This window comes from Sitophilus oryzae, unplaced genomic scaffold, assembly GCF_002938485.1.
Source record: "Sitophilus oryzae breed Bouriz unplaced genomic scaffold, Soryzae_2.0 scaffold_1604_pilon_pilon, whole genome shotgun sequence".
Taxonomy (NCBI): Eukaryota; Metazoa; Arthropoda; class Insecta; order Coleoptera; family Curculionidae; genus Sitophilus; species Sitophilus oryzae.
Genome location: NW_022146286.1, coordinates 1,314,214 through 1,330,055, shown reverse-complemented (window position 1 = coordinate 1,330,055; position 15,842 = coordinate 1,314,214). Strand labels below are relative to the sequence as shown.

At 30.4% G+C, this 15,842-nt stretch overlaps 1 protein-coding gene across 2 annotated transcripts in view; it reads left to right on the top strand.

Moving 5' to 3' along the window:
• The window catches only part of LOC115880001 (zinc finger protein 354B-like), a 41,227-nt gene that overhangs the window by 16,358 nt on the left and 9,027 nt on the right, over positions 1-15,842 (top strand). For both annotated transcript variants that reach the window (XM_030897096.1, XM_030897095.1), the window contains 4 exons: positions 1,171-1,380; positions 3,504-3,698; positions 7,267-7,476; positions 14,043-14,237. In XM_030897096.1, coding sequence (XP_030752956.1) covers positions 1,171-1,380; positions 3,504-3,698; positions 7,267-7,476; positions 14,043-14,237 — 810 coding nt within the window. The remainder of the gene's footprint in view (positions 1-1,170; positions 1,381-3,503; positions 3,699-7,266; positions 7,477-14,042; positions 14,238-15,842) is intronic.

Below are 15,842 nucleotides of genomic sequence, written 5' to 3'. Positions count from 1 at the left end.
TACAAAATTGCACAAGAACAAGTGTAAAGTAATAAGTTATTTTCGCGATAGCGTGTGCTAGTTAAGTAGTTAAGAAGACATGTGAAAGATAAGAACTTAGTTCGGGATCGCCCGATTCTGCTTGATTCGCGATAGCATGTGATAGATATGGAAATGCGGCCCGGATGCGCCCGAGCTCCCTGGGGGCCCGGGACCGTGTGCTTCGCACACACGGCACATCGATAGTTACGCCACTGAAAAGTTGTCTCTTAATATTTTGTCGATAAATGCAATTTTATTAATTTGCCTTGATCCAAGTCTAATAGGAACCTTTAAAAAAATGTAATATCATTAACTTGAGAAAGTTTGAAATACGTACTCACTGATTCCTTATCAAAAAATATGAAACAAATTTCCTATAAACATGGGTATGGAAAAGCATACGAGTAGTTTTAGAGTTACAGGATGTTAAAACTTTTTAAAATTATTTTTTTTAAATGTCTTTAATACCATTATTTTTTTATTTGAAAATGCTGTAGGTTGGACTAATAGTAATAAAAACTAACAGTAATAATATTTAATAATAAATTAGGTAAAATATATAATTTATTAATTTGATTTTTACTTTAATTTTATTAATTGTGATTAATAAAATTGCGTTTATCTCATCAAGGAGGCCGAATTCGACAAAATATCAAGAGATAACTTTTAATTGGCACTAAACGGCCTACACAATTTTGATGTCAAAAGAAAAAAAATCAGTAGCGTACATTCTTTTTTTTTGAAAAATATTCCATTGATAACCCATATGCACGTCCCTGATGAGTCTATCGACACTTTTAGCATCAAAATATGTAGCACTTATAGTAACTTTTACCCTGAAAATTTCACTCGAAACGCTAAAAGTACTTGGAGAAAAATTATAATAATTCGAAAAAAAAAAGACTTTAACACCCTCTAGCTATGAAACAAAGCAGAATCGGACCTATGTTGATATGAAAAATAAATCTTATTTTTACGTGAGGAATATCCCCACGAGAGATGGCACATGTTTTTTGAAACACCCTGTATAGGTGATTCTGTCTTATTTGTTTAACAAAAGTCTTGTTAATTAAAGTCATCTGTGAATTATAACAAAGAAACCCTGTTTTATAGAGTTAAAAGACTAATATTTAAAAATTATTCTATTAGAACGAGGGAATTGAAGGAATCGCAGAAAAAGGTCTATATATGTACAATATGTGGCTTTCAAACACGATATAGGATAAATCTTAGATATCACAAGAAAATTCACTTGGCGCCGGAACAACGACAGTTATTCAGTTGTGCGCAGTGTGATAACACATATAGAACAAAGACAGGCTTAAAATACCACCTTAGGAATACTCATATTGATTCCAGGTAAATATATTGTTAGCATAAGAATTATATCTAAATTATACAGGGTGTCTCAAGCGCTAGAAGAAGTGCATTAGAAGTTTCTAGAAAACTACAATATCTGGATCGGAGATTTTTTGCACATCGCTGCTTCACAACGAGATCTGTTGATTACAATTATTTTCAATATGGCGGCACTTCTGCAAATACCAGAATTTGACAGCAACTTTCTTATTTTAAATGGGTATCCCTATTTTTTATTACATACTTAAATTCTCTGTAAAATTTTATGAATTTTGATATCAAACATTCTATACCTAACATTAATCGTTGTTGATGAAAAAAATATTTAAAATTTTCGGAGGGAAAAAAGTGCATTTCAAAAAAAATCCGTATAGCCTAAACGACAGATTTGTGATTACCGCAGCCACTGTGGCATAAAGAGAAGACATGTGGCTATCTATTTCAAAAAACTCATTTTTTTTTATTTCACTAGTGAAAAGGTTTTTCAATTCATTACTTTTTGATTATACTACATTTAAACTACATGTTCCTATACCTAAATTGAATCGTGTTTAAGATATTTAAGATTTAGTTTTAAAGCGTATTTTTTCTTGATTTTATCTAGTTTCCTTTGACATTAAGTGTCAAACCATCAGACAATTTATTTCCTTCTGTCAAAACACTAATGATTATTTTTCGTTTATTATAAACTAGCGTGTACCAGCGACTTCGTTCGCGTCGAATTAATCATTTGTAATGGTGATGATAAAGCAAAGCAAAATTTTCCATTAACATACAAACTGGATAAAATTTTCTCACATTTATGTCAGCATGAGAAAAAACAATATGGCGATATTATTATATAACTTGGTAATATTTGAGGGGTAGTTTCATCTCGTTGGAATTTGACTTTCAAAAAATCCGTTTGCCAAAAATAAGCTTTTTACGTCAAGCAGTTTAAGCAGAATCGTGGTTAAAAATGACCCAACTTTTTGGAACACCCTGTGTGATTTTTTAAAAAATTTCAAAATATGTAAAAAACCTAATAAATTATGCTTGTCCAAGCGTTTTCCCGAAAGACTAACCGTTTTTTAAATAACAAATATTGTAATATTTGAGGGGTGGTTTCACCCTCTTGGAACTGGAATTTCGAAAAATCCCTTCTTATGGAACCTCTACACCCTAGAATCAACCTGTATGCCAAAATTGAGCTTCTTATGTTGAGTGGTTTGAGCAGGATCGTGATTAATCAGCATGTCAGTCACTTAAGGATTTTATATATTAGTATAGATATTGCTGGTAAAACTTTATAAAGTGTGTTTATAAAAATATGTGATGTATTATGTATATAAAATACGTGTTTATAAAAATATATCTCGTATTTTAGTGATACCTAATGGCAATATGACATGGCCAGTTATAGTTTTATATCGCGTACCTTTAAAGTCATATGCTACTGGTTAAAAAACAAAAAAATAAAAACACTAAATTTTAAATAACACTAGAATAGAAATCTATTTTTTGTAAACACTGGGGCCTGTAAGTCAGACGGAAACCAGCTTATCACTGGCTTACTGACATAACATTTCTCATTCAAATGGGAATATCCGTTCTTAAAAAGGTGTCTTAATTTTTTTTAACGTCATAGCGTCACATGGATAATCGAAGTACTTTCGTATAGGGGTAAATTATTTTGATCCTAATATACATGTGTGATTTATTTAAAATAGAGCAGTAAAAACTACATTTAGTTTTAACTCGCCTGGTATATACTCTGAAACATACTTTAGATATACTTTTTTCAAGACTGTTTTTTTTAAATATCTGATTAAAAAATTTAAACAATCTACTACTTTATAATTATGACGGAGCTTTAAGTGTACAGAAAATTTAGTCTTTGAATGCTCGTATTTCAAAAACCACTCAATATCGATTATGGCATTCTGGTATTTTTGGAATAGGGATTTTAGCAATTTATTTAAAAAAAAAACTAGAAACGCCCTGTATATCTATTAGTATTTTTCACATGAGCGCCCTCTTTGCTCGCATATTTTGTGAAAAAGGTTGTAGGAAAAATCTCTATCAGAAATCATTATATGGGACTTTTTCGAGACAGACTTAATATTAAGCAATTCTTTTATTAGAATGCAGAAAAATGTCTATAGATGTTCCACATGTAGCTTCCAAACACAAGAAAAGCCAAGACTTAACCGACACGAGAAAGTTCACTTGGCACCGGAAGAAAGACAGTTGTTTGCTTGTGCACACTGTGATAAGAAATATACAAGGAAAGAGAGCTTAATAGATCATCTTCGGGATAACCATAACCGGGATGCCAGGTAAATTTATTATTGTTAGCGCAATAATTATACCTAAATAGATATGTATCTGCTTAAAAAAGTAAAGTTGTCTTGATTTGTAGTTGTATTCAGATATTTTAAATGGTTTTTCTTTGTTCTTTGAGTTTTTTCCTTCAAACAACGAGAGGGCATATGCCTTCTAAAACTTTAAGCGTTTTTTTGTCAGTGAGGCAATTTTTTTTTATTAGTCAAATACTTCTTATAAACTTCGTGGATAAGTAAATTCGCTTTATTTTTGTTGAAGACACGTCAGCGACATTCGACTATCTGATTATCTTTGTCTTTTACACTGACTGACCAATCGTTTGTCTTTTTTTTGTGTATATGTCATGTTTATATCATAAAATAGAAAATATAAATAGTAATAGTAAAACAAAAAATTAAAGGTACATTACCTAATAATGTTTAAAGTGATTTAAGTTACCTAACGTATATACAGGGTGATTCCTGTAAGTCGCTCATGCTTTCGAGGAATGATAGGGGACGTCGAATTATTAATTTTGATATAGCACACTATGGGTCGGAAATGCCTCTTACGGAAGATACAGGGTTTTATTGCTTTTGAAAAATTAAAGATATTCTTTAATAGTTTTTTAACAGTTGAAGGTATCGTTATAAAATTTCATTATAGGAATCTACCTAACAGAGACACTTTAAATGTAAAAAAAGAGGTTTTAGTTTTAACCAGTGGCGTAGATGTGATACGCGTAGGGTAATTTTTTCAAAAAAAAATAGTACGCCACTGATAAAAATAAAAATTTCGGAGTTTTTTTATTTACTCGGTTTATTTCCAAGAAAAAATGTCTCTTGCAACTTTCTCCTATCTAACACCATTTTGTCACAATTTAAAAATAAATAATTTTTTTAATGAGAATCTTAAATACAGCGAATTATTATAACTAGAGGGCAGAAACAAACACATGTGCATCGTTAGCACCCTTCATCTTGGGTAACTTAATTTAAACTAGAATTTTTTTTTATTGTTAATATTAAAATTCGTAGTTTTAAGTTAGTTATAATAATTCGCATATTTAAGGTTCTCATTAAACAAATATTTATTTTCAAATTGTGACAAAATGGTGTTAGATAGAAGAAAGTTGCGAGACATTTTTTCTTGGAAATAAACCGAGTAAATAAAAAAAAAGAAAAAACCCCGAAATTTTTATTTTCATCAGTGGCGTACTATTTTTCTTTTTTTGAAAAAATTACCCGATACGTATCACATCTACACCACTGGTTGAAACTGAAACCTCTTCTTTTTACATTTGAAGTGTCTCTGTTAGGTAGATTCCCATAATGAAATTTTATAACGATACCTTCAACTGTTAAAAAACTATTAAAGAATATCTTTAATTTTTCAAAAACTTTAACACCCTGTATCTTGCATAAGAGGCATTTCCGACCCATAGTGTGCTATATCAAAATTCGTATTTCGTCGACCCCTATCATTCCTCGAAAGCATGACCGACTTACAGGAATCACCCTGTATATGTATATACAGGGTGGTCCGAACTGTATTTCGGAAACTTCGACAACATATTCTGCAGATAAAAAGAAGTAAAAAAGTTCGTATAAATATATGTTCTAAAATGTTTAGTTTCGAAGATACAGGGTGTAAAAGTTTCATTTTTATTTCGTTTTTTTTCCAAATAATTTATGAAGTAACGTCAATATTTGGATGAAAATTGGTGTTTGGAAGTTTTTTGACACGATAAATTTGATTTTGATGTCAATATGGCTCCTATTTGTAGAGGGCGCCACCTACATCTTAACCGGTTTGAAGAGCAATAACTTTTCGTCCGCACCTGTATAAAACTACTGAGTAAAAAAATATACATTCACGATGTCTTTTACGTAAAAAAGGTCTCTTTGTAAAAATTGCTACGCGTCATGGTTCTCGAGATATTTGGAATCGAAATTATCAATACCTGTCATCATTGACATAAATTAAACATGTTGACTAAATAGTTATTAGACTGAAATCATAAATTTGAAATCTTTTTGTGCCAAAAGTTCGCCAGAAACTATTTGATCATCATTTTTTCACAGAAAATTTTTGATTAATTTAAAAAAAATAGAAATTTCCCAAATTAATTATTTCAGTTAAATAACTATCTATTCAACGCGTGTTTATTTTTTGTCAATAATGACATGTTTTGACTATTTCCGTTCTAAATATCTTGAGAACGGTTGCTCGCAGCGATTTTTACCAAGAGACATTTTTTACTTAAAAAGTCACGGAAATGTATATTTTTTTCACTCAGCAGTTTTTTACAGATATGGACATCAAAATCAAATTTCTCATGTCAAAAAACTCCCAGACATCAATTTTCATCCAAATTTTGACATTACTTCAGAAATTATTTAGAAAAAATCGAAATAAAAATGAAACTCCTACACCCTGTATCTCTGAAACTAAGTATTTTTGGACATACTGCTGCCACAGAATATGCTACCGAAGTTTCCTGAATACAGTTCGGACCGTCCTGTATACAGGGTTTCAAAAAACATGTGCCATCTCTCGTGGGGAGATTCCTCACGTAAAAATAAGATTTATTTTTCATATCAACATAGGTCCAATTCTGCTTTGTTTCGTAGCTACAGGGTCTCAATAATCTTTCGATTTATTATAATTTTCTTCCAAGTACTTTTAATGATTCAAATGAAATTTTAAGGGTCAAAGTTACTATAAGTGCTACATATTTTAATGCTAAAAAAGTGTCGATAAATTCATCAGGGACGTGTATATGGGTTATCACTGGAATATTTTTCAAAAAAAAACGTGCGCCACTGACTTCTTTTTGATATAAAAAATTGTGTAGGCCGTTTATTGTCAATTAATAGTTATTTGTTGGTATTTTATTGAATTCGGCCTCCTTGATGAGATAAACGCAATCTTATTAATCACAATTAATAAAATTAAAATAAAAATAAAATTAATAAATTATATATTTTACCTAATTTATTATTAAATATTATTACTATTAGTTATTATTACTAATAGTCCAACCTACAACAATTTCAAATAAAAAAATAATGGTATTTAAGATGATTACAAAAAATCTAATTTTAAAAAGTTTTAACATCCTGTAACTCTAAAACTATGCATTTCCATACCCATGTTTATAGGGACTTTTTTCGTATATTTTGAAGAGGAATCAATGAGTATAATACTTATTTAAAACTTTCGCAAGTGAATGATATTAAATTTTTTTAAAGGTTGTTATTAGATTTCGATAAAGGCAAATTAATAAAATTGCGTTTATCCACATATATTTTTATTCACTACTTTAAATTTTCAAAAGAGGTTTATCAGTGCGTCTGTGATTATTGCGGTTATACCGTATGATCGAAAAAAACGGCGTCCAGTTGGCTTGGAAATGACGATCGATGACATTTCCCATATAATTTTACATATAAAATGACAGCGATCTTCATTGCATAGCCATCGTTGACGCCGTTTTTATTCGATCATACGGTATATTTGCCGGACCCTGTTTTATCGAGTGACAAAAAAGACTGTAATATTTAAAAACTATTTTACTAGGGCGAAAGAATTGAGGGAATCGCAGAAAGAAGTCCATAAATGTGCCATGTGTGGCTTTCAAACAAGACATAAATCAAGTCTTAGGAAACACCAGAAAATTCACTTGGCACCGGAAGAACGACGTGTGTTTGCTTGTGCGCAGTGTGACCGGAAATATATGTTACAGGGGAGTTTAGAAGATCACATCAATATTTGCCATATTGATTCCAAGTAAATTAATTGTTAATATTCCGGAGGAATCCGGTTTTATACAGTATGTCCCCGAATTATCTTTACAAGAGGAAAAACTTTTTTGTTATTGACATTAGAAAAAAGCATTCTTTATAAAAAAATTTGCTTGTTGTAAAATGGTTAATCCCGTTTATACTTTTCCAAATTTCCATACCGTTTTACAGAAAATTAAAAAAAAACATGAAAATATAGTCGAATTTTTGTCCTGAGAATCAAAACGCGTTTCTATGGTAATATAATTTCGTTTTCATTCTTTGGTAGAGTGTTATTAATACAATTTTAATTAACGTCATATTTTTTGCTGTTTTAAAGCACAAAATTTATTTAATTGAATGCTACGGAAAGAGTGATAATAGTTTTGGAAAAAAATCGAAATTATATTACCATAGAAAAGCCTTTTGATTTCTAGGACTTAGGTCAACCATATTTTCATGTTTTCTTTTAATTTTCTCTAAAATGGTATGGAAATTTAGAAAAGTAAAAACAAACGGGATTAACCATTTTAGACCAAGCAAAAATTGTTATGAAGCATGCATTATTGTTAACATGTCAATAATAACAAAGTTTTTCCTCTGGTAAAGACAATCCGGGGACATACTGTAGAGTTATGAGTGATAACTCTAGATCATATACCTATACCAAAGAGTAGATAAGACAAGAGACGACAGTTCGCGCGGTACCTTTCATGTTTGAGTGGTGGGGAGAGTGACCTCGTCTCGCTTGTCCCTTTAAATTTTCGTAATTTTTTCGCGGGAAATTTGAAATAGACTATTATTAAAACTTGCCTGTATAGATTATAAATAGTTACTGTATGGGTAAAGAAATAAATAGAAACGAAAAAAAAATGAATTTTCTAAATATTATATAAAATAAATTATAATTAGAAACATATTTGTCGGGGAATAAAGATAATAAAAGCAATATTTTGTATATCGTTGGTAAACAAGATAAAGTGACCAAGTCGATTTGTAAGAAATGTTTTATTTACGTGTATTTTTTTTTTACATATGGACTTGAACAAGTGTAAAATCACAGTGTGGAGTTTATGTACAAAAAAATAGAGTTTTTTTAAATGTATTGCAAGCTTCTAACCATGTCTTCGATCTATGGATTACATTTAGTTTAATAACATAATTATATAGTATATTTCTATAAAAATACTTTTCAGGATCCTTTGGAAAAGAGTGAAATATTATGTTTGTCGAAGAGTAAAACCTATTTTTGCAGTCTTTATAAGCAAACACATTGCCACCATCTCGTCTTTTCCTGCTACTCGTGTCCTGTTCAGTATTCATATTTAACAATATTTCCAAATTAGTACGCAACAAAAACGATACTAAAATTAAACCTTAAAAACTCTCAAAACGATAATATATCGAAAAACTCTGAAAACACACTTTAAAAAGGCAAAAATGCAAGAAAACAACTAATCAGATTTGTTTATGTTTAAGCCTGATTAGCACAGCTGATTAGCGTCCTAAAATCATAGGTTAGATTCTTGTTAGATTAGATAAAATACGCCGTTGTCAGATTTTGAGATTTTATCTGTTTATCTTTGAAATCGGTCAACTAATTAGTCATTTTGTTTCTTTGATATTATCAGTATATTGCGAAAAAGAACCTAAACCAACCTAAACTAAAATTTACATTTCAGTATTAACATACGTTACTTATATCCTGCTTATAATATTAATTTATTTTCAGAAAATCTTATTTATTTTTCAAAGAAATATACTTGGCAACAGACAAAATGGGACTTGATGGGACCTTTAAATTTTAATATATCTGCGTCTCTCTCGCGAAATTCGACTTCTTTGTTCACTGTCGTCTCTTGTCTTATCTACTCTTTGCCTATACTTACGTGGATAAGTAAATCACTGTGGAAACTGTCGCAAACCTATCAACTACTTTTATTTATCTTCTTTTTTCTTGCCCACGTGGTGCTTCTACTCTATCTATCCTTGTCGAGAACGTAGCATCCACGCGCAAATTTGAACATTAATTTTGAAAATTTAATTTCTAAAATGCATATATTTGAACAATAAATTGAATGTTTACTGTCACAAAAATTAAATTATATAAAAAATACATTTAGCCACTTCATACGAATATCAATATTCTTAGGAAATCTAACCAGAAAGTATCCATGTGGTTTAATATAAATAAAAGAACAACTGAATACTTTACTTGCCTATGAAAAGATAATTCGGGGACCTGTATATTATAACTTCCACACACCCAACACTTTCTAGTAATTTTTACTAGTATTTAGGAAGTCCAACGAAAAAAAATAGAAATATAATTGCACAAACTTAAAATAAATTCTCGCTAAACACACTTGCATCCTTGGCTATATAAAAGCGGTCTTTAAAAAAAATTCTATGCACAAAACATCCCCCTTTAGAACTTCATCTGTCATGTTAAGAAATGAAAGTAAATAATAAAGGGCCTCTCGTGTTTGTCCGCATACTAAAAATTTCAATTATTTGCCTGTATATATTTTTAATATATTTTTTAAATATACATTTTTTTAATTGTAAAGTAATATATTGCATTTAAATGGAATACATTACATAACAATTGTCAATTACAGGATTACAGGCTTGTTTTCTTTTCTAACATTTTTTAAATAAAACGAATTATAAAATTTCAATATATGCATATTTGTCGTAGGTATGAAACATAGACAAACAAATAAAAAGAGACTGACAAATCCCATGGTAAAGAGTGGGACCACGTTCCCGTAGCGCAACTCAGAATAACAATTTTGAAACCAATTAGCAGGACCATGGCAGGACGTACGTCTTTATTGCTATCTTTCTTTATTATGTGTGCTTTATATGAAAAAGAAAGAGATACGTATAAAACGTATCGTAAGACATTATCGCACATTCTGGCTGGCGGAAAATTTAAATTAGCCATTATTAGTAGTATTCTTTCATTCTGAAACTGAAAATTTTCACTTAAACTGATTTATTCACTATACCACGTAAAGGGAAGTGGTGTAGGGAATAAATCAGTGTAAGTGAAAATTTGCAGTTTCTTTCAGAACGAAAGAATACTACTATAAGGGAAATTATAAAAAAGCAAAAATTGTACTGTTTTATTAACATATTTATTTATACATAAAAATAAATAAACTTTTTATAATATAATAACAAAAAATAACAGTGTTTATTCCAACCACCTACCAATTTTAAATGAAGAAGAACTGACTGTTGCAGGAAACGATCGGCCAATTTTTTTAAAGGGCATTAAAAATCTCATTTTCGAAAAAACTGCCTAATTGCAATAACAAAGTGAATATCCAAGCAAAGAAGACTTTATAAGAATCATGATCCTGAACCATTTTCAAGTTCAGTTTTAATCCTAAAACAAAAGTAAAATAGCTATATTAATAAAGTTTCTGGTTACTATAAACCAGCTATAAACTACCTACCCAAAAAATGAAAAAAATTAATTGTATTAATTTGTTATGTTAAGAGAGGTTCGAAATATTTTTGACACTACTACTTCTACTTTTTTCTTAATAAGATGATAAATATAACTACTTACTTTTATTTTACCTGGTGTCTTTAACATATCTATCAGAGAAAGGGGACACCAATACATATAAAAAATAGATGATACTGGCTCCTGCAGCAAATAAAATAACAAATAGTATAACCTAAAATTATAAGGGATTTGCTCCCTATCCATATTCATAAGTCAATAAAATGGAGAGTTTAGAAAAAAAGGTAAATCACCAAAAGAAAAATTAACAAACATGACGAATTGTCATGATGTTGTCATCTTGGTTGTCATGATGACGAAAACGAAAGGCGAATGTTCTAATTTCTATTTAGAAATTATGTTTTATATGGCTGCTTCTTTCTCTCTTGTTATATTAGAATACGATAGTGGGCCCAATAGACGCAATGCGCAGATCAACATAAATAGAACGAAATTTTGCGTTCTGAGTTGCGCTACGGGAACGTTGTCCCTCTCTTTGCCATTTAATTTGCCAGTCTCTTTTTATTTGTTTGTCTATGGTATGACCAACCAAACCAATAGACGCAATGCGCAGATCAACATAAATAGAACGAAATTTTGCGTTCTGAGTTGCGCTACGGGAACGTTGTCCCTCTCTTTGCCATTTAATTTGCCAGTCTCTTTTTATTTGTTTGTCTATGGTATGAAAAAAGTAAAATATAAAATGGACAAACGCTTACTTACATTTCAATAAAACTTCCACTTTTAGCTTTGCAATCCAAACGCAATATTTCTATTTCACAACTAAAAATATCCGACAACACTAAAATCACTGAAACCTCCGCGGCTGACAACGAAAACTGAAAAATATAACAGAACTTTTTGTTTTGGACCTGCATATCAACATTAAGCTGTAGGTACCATTATGTTTTTGTTTTTGAAATAATATAAAATATCTAATTATAACTTGTGAATTTTAATGTTTTAACATGATTTTAACTGACAATAACTAACTTTTTGTTATCAAGATGACATTTTAAACGGCAACTGACATATATGTCATAATATTTTAATTTTAAATGTGTATATCAGGGGCGGGAAAGTGAAATAGCAAAAGCGGTTCCACCGTTTCCATGGAAATTTCAAATAAAATAGTTACAGCCTCAGGCGCTAGGTGGTAGTGCAATTAATTTTTAGGTTAAGAAGTTGCTACTCGTTATTGCCAGATGGCGTTAAATCAGAATTTTTTGTAGTTTCCATAGTTTCCAACGGCCATTGTCATACTATTGTCAAATTCTCAAAAAATATTATCGTTGTCATAGCGCCAATCATAATATTATCAAATGATTATCAAAACGTTTTTCAAACTATAATTTGTTATATATGTGTTTTAATTAGACAATTCCTTTTGTTTGTGGCCCTAAAAATGTAATGTAAGTCTTCTATTTTTGCCATCATTTAAGTACCTATTTATAGTTACTCCATTTACAAAACTTTGGGCGTTTTACGTTGGTCTTGTTTTATTATAATAAACGATGTTTAAATATTTGACTTATAAATAAAAACTTTAAATAATAAATAATATTTCACATGTTTGGCTTTAATTTTATTTAATAATTATTGTATAAATTATACTGTTAAATCTTATTTTTTACACATCACAACGATACTTGTTATTAGTATTGTTGAATTTGTGTAAAAAATAAGATTTAATAATCCAATTTAATTATATATTTTAGAGTAAAATTCAATAAATACGCTCCATAGATAAATGCAACAAGTTTAGATTGGAAAGCCCGTAAAAATTTTAGGTCGCGAAATTATTTTGGGTCGCGACCGTTATACGCGATCTGGCGCTGCTATAGCAGTCGCTGTTTAGGTCGCTAAGAACAACGGCAAACAAAAACAGAAATAATTTTCTCTTGTCAAAGTCAGAATCTTCAAAAATCATAATATGATCATAATAATCTTTCAAAATCTAAACCGCTCTCATTAGAGAAATTCCGAAAAGTGTTTATAGCGTCCATTTTCAAAGTAATTATTGCTATCTTGTGAGTTTATTTTAAGTTTTATTTACTCCAACCGGTAATAATTGTGAAAAATTGGCATTAAAAACTTAAAAAGCTGTGCTGTGAACTGTGAACTGCAAAAACCTTCGTGGATCATGGCATAACGTCGGTTTCCAATGTTTCATAGGTATTTCATACATGTGTTCTTATATAAAATAAAGTTTCTTGTATGCAACACACTGTATTTTATTTATAAAATTAAACGAAAATAATTATAAATTTGAATAAACAATATTTGGCGATATAATTCCGGAAACAGCCGAACCGCTCCGAAATTTTCAAAAGTTTTGGGTCGCGACCGTTGCAAGAATAGCGCCAAATAGTGTTTACATTGTCCTTATGGGCACTTTCCAATCTAAACGTGTTTCATTTATCTATGATACGCTCATTTAAAAAGCCCGTACTTCTGTAGGACCATTTTTCATTATGGCAGAGTCCATTCTTTTTCAAGCTAGGTATATTCTTTGGTGTATATGTAATATAATTTGAATTAATATAATGCACTTTTATTCTAAAAAAACATTTATAAATTCACAAAGTACAACAAAGTCTAATATTATAGTTTGAAAGCAATGAAAATTGAATTAAGAATAGAATTTTATATTTTTATAACAATTTTAATAACAACCAACATTTATTCACAACTTAAAATAAAACAACAAAATTATTGAGTCTACCCCACGTCTACCCTACATCATAGTTTTACACTTTTTAAATACTGATAAACCGGAATTTAAGTCGGCCATATTTGAGTCCCTTCGCGGTGGATCTAAGATCTTTGATATGCTCCTTCCTTAATCTTTTTATTCAAGTGCTAAACTTATGGCGTTGATTTATCCACGTAAATATATAACATGATCTAGGGTTATAACCCGCTATCACTAAAGAAAGGGGAACGCACAATAGATCTGTAAGGTAGCGGTGATTAAGCCCCCTCCTAAACATTCTACATTCTACTGTAGAGTTACAAAGCTGTGATATTAAAAAAAAAATATATTTGATTAGGTCGAAGCAGAAAAAGGTCTATAGATGTGCCATATGTAGCTTTCAAACTGGACACAGGGTAAGTCTGCACTACCACAAGAGAGTTCACATGGCACCGGAAGAACGAGAGATGTTTATCTGTGCGCAGTGTAACAACAAATATAAGACAAAACGCGGCTTACTACTTCACCTCAAACATGGGCACGTTGATTCCAGGTAAATTAATTATTAATATAAGAAATATTGATATTAATGAATTAATATCTTATAAATAAATATAATATTAAAGTTTAAACACACACACACCACATATGTAAGTTTACTTGGCACAGAAAGAGCGACAGATGTTCGCTAGTGCGCACTGCATCTTTCACATAATAATAATAATGCTTTTATTGTCCGATAGGTGAAAACCCAATAAATAAAACAATTTTATTTTTTTATATATGAAAGTTCAATATACAGGGTGCTCCTTAATGACATGGTAATATTTAAGGAGGGGATTCTTGGACCTATTCTAAGAAAAAAAAAACTTTATATGAATATACATATGTTCTAAACATCTTAACTTTTTAGATACAAGTTGGTAAAATTTTCTAATTTTATGAAATAATGGACGGCACTTGTTGAAATAAATAAAATTCTTTGTGGCACCAAAAAAGGTATTTTAGGTGCGTTCGAGTAGACGATCGGTGGAGCAAGTAGAGTAAGAATAGAGTATGAAAGGATCATCACGGAAAACGTCTTCAAAACGAACGCACAGGAGGAGCGTAGTCACGTGATCTGCCATGAACATGTAGACATAACCTCAATAACCGCGTTTTTTTTTGGCTTGTAAATAAATGTCTCAGCTTTCTAAATCAACTGTATACTATATGCTGTAAATACTGACAATACAAAACACCATTTTCATATAGGCATCAAAATGAATAATATGGAGATAAGGATAGTGGCCGAACTGTTTATTTTTGACAGTGATGAGGAAAATGATAGGGAAAAAAATACCAAAAATTGAGAATTATGCTGAAATAACTCTTTCAAAAGTAAAGGATAAACAGTTTCAAGAACATTTTCGAATGACCCGTTCAACATTTAAAGTATTAATGCAAGAATTGAATAGCGTCGTTCAAAGAGACAGAATATCAGGAAATCCTGAACTCCCATTAGAAAAACAACTGTATATTTCCTTATGGTATTTAGCAAATATTGAGAGTTTTAGGTTGGTAAATAATAAAGGTTTAATGATGTTATATAATGGACATCTAACATATATTGGTTAATTTTTAGAGGTGTCTCAGAAAGATTTGGGGTGAGCAAATCCACTGCATGGAATTGTGTGAACAAAACTGCAAGGATCTGCTCGCCCTAAATCAAACGAAGAAAATAATATGCATCAATATTGAGCAACTTAGAAATAATGCCAACCTTTTTAGAGAAAAGACAGGTTTTCCAGGTAGGCTAAGTTATCTAAGTTATTTTTTCAATTATTTATCATAAGGTTGACTATTTTATTTAAACAGAATTATTCCAATATTAGTTTTCCAAATGATTTATAGATGTTTATTACATATAAAATGACTAAATTAACAATGCATTTTTAACTTCAGGAATAATATGAATTATTGATGGAGTCACATTCCACTGAAGGCTCCAGGAAGGTATCCGGCATCATACATGAATAGAAAAAGTTACTATTCAGTTGTCCTACAAGGTGTATGTGACTACAGAAAAAAGTTTTTGGATTGCTATGCAGGTGAAGTGGGTTCAATGCATGATGCCAGAGTTTTACGTAGATCTGACTTTGCAACTGCATTAAGCAGT